The sequence below is a fragment of the Mandrillus leucophaeus genome, unplaced genomic scaffold (genome assembly GCF_000951045.1).
Source record: "Mandrillus leucophaeus isolate KB7577 unplaced genomic scaffold, Mleu.le_1.0 Scaffold208, whole genome shotgun sequence".
Taxonomy (NCBI): Eukaryota; Metazoa; Chordata; class Mammalia; order Primates; family Cercopithecidae; genus Mandrillus; species Mandrillus leucophaeus.
This window is the reverse complement of record NW_012102121.1, coordinates 972,804-979,802: the sequence shown is the minus strand read 5'-3', so window position 1 is coordinate 979,802 and position 6,999 is coordinate 972,804. Positions and strand designations below refer to the sequence as shown.

Genomic DNA, 6,999 nt, shown 5'->3' with positions numbered 1-6,999 from the left:
ATCCTGGGCTACAAAAATTGCAGAAATGGTCTCTGCTAAGTGAAGTTACAGTCTATATTTTTGTTTTAATAATTTACATGAAAAGAGTTTTAAGTTTCAAAGGATTCAGTTACCATTGTACTACGTGAACCAGACACATCATATTCAGCTATTAGCATGCATTTTTAATGCTGTTTCAGTACATTAGTGAGCATTGCATCTTACTTGGCTCTATGGGCTATAGTAGGACACTTTACAAGTTTTTTTTAAATTCTTTTTTTTTCAAATAAAGGTATGGAAGATTCAGAGTGGACAGTGTTTAAGGAGATTTGAGAGGGCACACAGTAAGGGTGTCACCTGTCTAAGCTTCTCTAAGGATAGCAGTCAGATCCTTAGTGCTTCTTTTGACCAGACAATTAGGTAAGTAAAAATCCCAAAACTGTTCTCACTTGAGTCTGATATAATGAGGCCCTGGAGGGAGGTACTAGTGATTCCTTATGCTTTTACCATGATGGTGTGATACGGAGAGGGAAGGTATGTGAGACCTTATGTCCCCAAAGTACAACTCACACAGTGTTGTTGTTTTGTCCATTTGTGTCTTTACCCAGAGGAGAGATTTGAAAGGGAGTAGCAGTGATTCATGTTTCTCAGAATATGGTCCTATGGACCTATCTGTATCATAATCACTTTAGAGGGTCTGTTATACTGGGACTCAGCTGAGACCCACTGATCTCAGTCTTCTGTTAACCTGTTTTTTAGAGGTCTATCCCTGAACAGAAGCTTGTGGTGGTATTGGCATGTTTTCTTCCAGCCTCTTTCTTTGCAAAACTTTTGTTTGATTGTTTGATATAATGAAAATTATACCATGTACACAATCACATAGCCCTCTTAATATTATAACATGAGCTTCTGTAATTTATCTAAAATGCATTCAATCATTGGTCACAACCATAAGATATTAAATATTTATTGTTCTTTTCATTTACTTTCATTTGGTAGAATTCATGGTTTAAAATCTGGGAAAACACTGAAGGAATTTCGTGGCCATTCCTCCTTTGTTAACGAAGCAACATTTACACAAGATGGACATTACATTATTAGTGCATCCTCTGATGGCACTGTAAAGGTTAAGTATTTGCTTTCGGTTTATTTTGGGATGTCTACCCCATCTTTGTCCTTTGAGGAGTTTTCAGTGGTGATAATGGGAATGATTGTGCTGTAGTAAACCTCTTTACTGGCTATTTTAGCCATAATTGAGGTGAGTCTGAGACAACAACAGTATTCTGTGGGTAATTCCCACTGGCCTTGGGACTCCAATCTCAAACTTTTTCAATCCAAACGAACTTTCTCATGTGTAGGAAAAGAGGAAGGGTGAAGAGTCCTAAAGTTAAGCCATCCCCCATTCACAGATACACACGGTGGTTAAATCTGTTTTGCCATAGGTATGGTCTACCTGCTAACAGTCAAATTCACGAAAGGCTCAGTGGCCTAATAAATAGATCTCTTTTTTTGTTGCACAGCCTCGCTGCATTCCTGGTCCCCAAATGTAGAGCCTTCCTAGTAGCATTTATAGAGGAATAGGAGAAGTGTTGAGTAAAACTAAGCCTTCTCCTAGATAGTTATTTAGTAAGTAATTTGCTGAAAGTAATGGATCTTCAGTACCTTTAAAGATTTAGTTATTTTTAGAGAGGGTCTCATTTCCTAGAAAAGATATGAGAAACCCAAATAGAAAATTATTAGAGATCTTTGAGACACTCTACGTTTTGGACCTAATCTTTTTGAATTGCCTTATATGAGTGAGTACTTTGTGGCAGAAGATCTAGACATTTTAACAAAACATTTTAACATATATATCTAGACATTTTAGATACATATTTAAGTATCTAAAATTCAGACAGTCAGGTGTGGTGGCATACACCTGTAGTCCTAGCTACTTAGGAGGCTCAGGTGAAAGAATCACTTGAACCCAGGAGTTTGAGGCTGCATTGAGCAATTTTCACACCACTGTACTTCAGCTTGGGCAAGAGAGCAAGAACCTGTCTCAATAAATGTATGTGTATATATATGTATGTATGTACATATGTATGTCAGACCACCGTCTGAAAATGCTGTTCATGATTGGAAATTGAACCAGAAACCGGAAGGCAGGAGATGTATGCTCCCTTGGGATGAGTGGAGAAATCATGCAAAGCTGTTAGTACTTCAGTCATGGGATTTGCTCTCATGCTATGCATATGGGCCTCACAACTTGTAAATGCCACTGGTAGATGGCTTGTCTAAGCTTCTTTATTTTGTGGTCTTTCCCCCTTAGTTTTGCAGTGAGTGGGGCAAAGCATGTTACTGACCTTTTGAATGGAAAACACTGGAAGCCTTAGCATTCTTAATTCCTGAAATGTTCATTTTTTCTTCTAAGCATCTGGGCTTCAGAGGAGATTAGGGCAGGCGATAACGGTATTGACACCAGGGCAACTGTTTTCTCCTGTTTATGAGTATTTATTCAACATCTGCTTTGTGCCAAGCTCCGTGGAAGGCACAGAGGAAACACAGCAGAGTCCATGCCTTAGAGACTTTGTGCCTGGTGAATTGAGTGGTATCTGGACAATGCTATTTAATGTTTGGTCCGTCCCTTCTCTAAGCACATCTCAGATTTCTGTGCTACCTGATTTAACCCTTTCAGTTCATAAGAGCCCAGAAGGACAAGGTGAAAAGATAGACTGGGAGAAGTAATACAAGTGGCCAAGAGTAGCTTCCACTTCAAAGTTCCTCATGTGTGTGTGCTAACATTGTGACTTCTATTCAGTCATTGTCAGTATAAACTGTACATTGGAATCATTTGTAGCTTTAAAAAAAATGCCTGTGCCTCACCCTAGACCTACCACATCAAAATCTCAGGATAGAGTCTCAAGCTAAAAAGCCTCTATTTGAGCCAGGCTCAGTGGCACCTGCCTGTAGTCCCATACTCAGGAGGTTGAAGTGACAGAATCGCTTGAACCCAGGAGTTTAACGCCAGCGGGGACAGTAGGGCAAAATAGCGAGATCTCATCTCATTTTAAAAAAAGAAAAGCCCCTGTTTTTGTTTTTTTTGTGTGTTTTATTTTAATTATTTTAAATAGAGATAAGATCCCACTATATTGCCTAGGCTGGTCTTGAACTCCTGGCCTCAAGTGATCCATATGCCTTGGCTTCCCACAGTGCTGAAATTACAGGCGTGAGCCAACATGCCTGACCCCCTATTTGGTTTTGATATCCAGACAAGGGTAGCTTTCTGGTTGTTTATGACAGTAGCAATGTTGACAAACAACTAATTTTAAAGAGAGAGAGAGCTCTATTGGCTAAGGAAAAAGGTATTAGAAAAGATCATAGTTTTTTTAAAGTTTTTAAATTTTAGTTTGTGACTGTTGTTTTTGCCAATTCATCAACAAATACATGATGAATACTTACTCTATACAGTTGGTCCTCTGTATCTGGAACATGGATTCAGCCAATCACCAATTGAAAATATTTGGGGGAAAAAAAGAAAATTCCACAAAGTTCTAAAAAGCAAAACTTAAATCTGCCCCATGCCAAGTACTACATTGAATCCATACAAAGGAAGTGCTGTGTGGGCATTGTATTAGGTGTTATAAGTAATCTAGAGATGATTTAAAGCATACAGGAGGATGTGCATGGGTTATATGCAAATACCACATCATTTTATATATGGGACTTGAGTATCCTTGGATTTTGGTATCTAAAGGGGATCCTGGAAACAATTCGCCCACAGATACTGAGGGGCAACTGTATATGGCAGTGCTGGATATTTGATTGGACCTAAAATCAAGTAAGAAACTTTTTTCCCCTGAGTCATTTCTACTCTTTTTTAGTAACCTGTTAATGTTTTAAACCCTAAAACTTTAGACATTTTTGTATCTAAAAAAAGGTTTGTAACTTAAATTTTTGTGTGGTAGATCTGGAATATGAAGACCACAGAATGTTCAAATACCTTTAAATCCCTGGGCAGCACCGCGGGGACAGATATTACCGTCAACAGTGTGATTCTACTTCCTAAAAACCCTGAGCACTTTGTGGTGTGCAACAGATCAAACACGGTGGTCATCATGAACATGCAGGGGCAGGTGAGTGTTCAGAAGTACCCTTGCACAGGACCTGTGGGCCATTCCCAAATCAGCACATCCTGGTCCAGGCCCACCCTCCCAATAACCAAATTTGGGTTCCTTTCTCTGTAAAAAGACTGGGAAAAGTAATACAAGTGGCCAAGAGTAGCTTTTTTGGATTTATTTGTAGCTCTGTAAACTATCTCTTTGGTATTTCAAAAGTGATCTCCTTTCCCCTGGGTGTTTGTATATTAAGCATTTTCATCCTTTGGATAAATGAAGCTCCTATCTGTCTTTAAGCCTCCTTCAGAACCTCACTGAAGATTTTAAGATAACAATGTTTGTCTGAGTTAGGGGGATACAGTGTAGTACGGATTACCAACTCAGGACATCTCCTAGCTACCACGCTGTAAAATGGAACACTAATAGGAGAAAGGCAGCAGTGTCCTCAGTGTATTTTTAGTCAGAAAACCTGCAAGGTTCTCAAGGAATCTCACTTTTGTGGACTGTGAGGTAGCACTGGGGGCGTCAGAAGCATCAAGTTTGAGGACTCAAGTCCTACGTATGTATGGTAGTGCTACTGGATTATTGGCCTGGACACTTGGGGATCTTGCTGACCATAGAGAAGACCCAGGGGCTGGTGTATAGTACTGTCTTTCCATTCTTTGAGTTCTATAACTGATGGAGTAGTAGTTTAGAATCCATAGCTGAGATGGCTGGTCTGCAGTATCTTTTGGGCCACTGCATAGTAGCTACAGCTGTCCAGTACATCTGCTGAGCACACTTCATAGTTCTGTGCTTGACTTTTAAAAATACTTCATTTCGAAAAAATAATTTTAGATTCACATAGAAGCTGCAAAAGTAGTACAGAAGAGTTCCATGTTTCCCTCTCTCAGATTCTTCCAAGGATAACATCTTATATAATGATAATACAGTGATCATATATAGGAAATTGACATTGGTACAGTTATTAACTCCATTACAGATCTTATTTAGATTTAACCAGTTTTGGTTAAATGTAAGATTTAACATGCATTTTTTTTTTTTTTTAAGCAGGGATATAATCGTTCTGTAACGTTTCATTACATGTATAGAGTCATGTAACCACCATTACAATCAGGATACAGAACTGGTTTTTTGTTTGTTTGTTTGTTTGTTTGTTTTTGAGATGAAGTTTTGCTCTTGTTGCCCAGACTGGAGTGCAATGGCGTGATCTCGGCTCGCTGCAACCTCCGCCTCCCAGGTTCAAGCGATTCTCCTGCCTCAGCCTCCCGAGTAGCTGGGATTTCTAGTAGAGACGGGTTCACTCCAAGTTGGTCAGGCTGGTCTCGAACTCCTGATCTCAGGTGATCCGCCTGCCTCCATGTCCGAACATGCTGGGATTACAGGTGTGAGCCACCGTGCCCGGCCAGGATACAGAAATGTTTTATCATTCCCAAAGAAACTCTCACGCTACATCTTTATGCTTACATCTTCCCCATAACCCTAGCCCCTGGCAACTACTGATCAGTTTTCCATTGTCATAATTTGTTGTTTTTTAAAAAACAGACTTTTAAGAGCAGTTTTAGGTTAACAGCAAAATTGAGCAGAAAATACGGAGGGTGCCCATATTTCCTCTGTCCCTCCCATGGGAACAGCCTTCCCCACTATCAGTATCTCGTGCCAGAGTGGTATGTTTGTTACAGCTTATGAACGTGCATTTGGTACATCATTAACACACAAAGGCTATAGTTTACATTAGGATTCATTCTTGGTGGTGTATGTTCTGTAGGTTTGGACAAATGTATAATGGCAGGTGTCTACCATTCGAGAATTGTACAGAGTAGTTTCACTTCCAAGAAATTCTCTATGCCCTTTCTATCCTTCCTCCCTCCCCACTAACTTCTGGCAACCACTGATCTTTTTCTGTCTCCATAGTTTTGCCTTTTCTAGGAAGTCATGTAGTCGGAAACATAAAATATGTAACTTTTTCATTTTGACTTTTAATAATATGCATTTTTCTCCTTGTTTTTTCATGGTTTGATAGCTTATTTTTTATTTACTTTTTTTGAGACGGAGTCTCACCCTCTCCCCCAGGCTGGAGTGCAGTGGCGCAATCTCAGCTCACTGCATCCTCTGGCCCCCAGGTTCAAGCGATTCTCCTGCCTCAGCCTCCTGAGTAGCTGGGATTACAGGCACCTGCCACTGCGCCCTGCTAATTTTTGTATTTTTAGTAGAGATGGGGTTTCACCATCTTGGCCAGGCTTGTCTTGAACTCCTGACCTCATGATCCGCCCACCTCGGCTTCCCAAAGTGCTGAGATTACAGGCGTGAGTCACCATGCCCGGCTTTTTTTTTTTTAAATGCTGAATAACATTTATTTATCCAGTCATCTACTGAAGGACTTCCAAGTTTTGGCAATTATGAGTAAAGCTGCTATAAACATCCATGTGCAGATTTTTGTGTTAATATGTTTTCTCTTTCTTTGGGTAAATGCTAAGTAGTGTGATTACTGGATTGTATGGTAAAGTGTGTTTAGTTGTAAGAAACTATTAAACTGTTCCAAAATGGATGTATCATTTTGTATTCTCACCCTTGGTGAATGAGAGTTCCTGTTACTGCACATCCTCACCAGCACTGGGTGCGGTCAGTGTTCTGGATGTTGGCCATTCTAATAGGTGTGTAGTGGTATCTCATTTTAATTTGCATTTCCCTAATGAAATGTGGAAATCTTTTCGTGTGCTCATTTGTCATCTGTATACTTCTGGTGAAGTGTCTGTTTCAGGTATTTGACTCATTTTTCAATTGGGTTGTTTTCTTGCTGTTGAATTTTAAGAGTTCTTTATATGTTTTGGATAATAGTTCTTTATCAAATCTAGTTTTTACAGATATTTTCTCCCCATCCGTGGCTTGTCTTTTCATTTTCTTCCTTTTTTTTTTTTTTTTT

At 39.5% G+C, this 6,999-nt stretch overlaps 1 protein-coding gene across 1 annotated transcript in view; it reads left to right on the top strand.

Moving 5' to 3' along the window:
- The window catches only part of SMU1 (smu-1 suppressor of mec-8 and unc-52 homolog (C. elegans)), a 35,240-nt gene that overhangs the window by 21,090 nt on the left and 7,151 nt on the right, over positions 1-6,999 (top strand). The window contains exon 10 of the mRNA XM_011980004.1: positions 3,927-4,094. Coding sequence (XP_011835394.1) covers positions 3,927-4,094 — 168 coding nt within the window. The remainder of the gene's footprint in view (positions 1-3,926; positions 4,095-6,999) is intronic.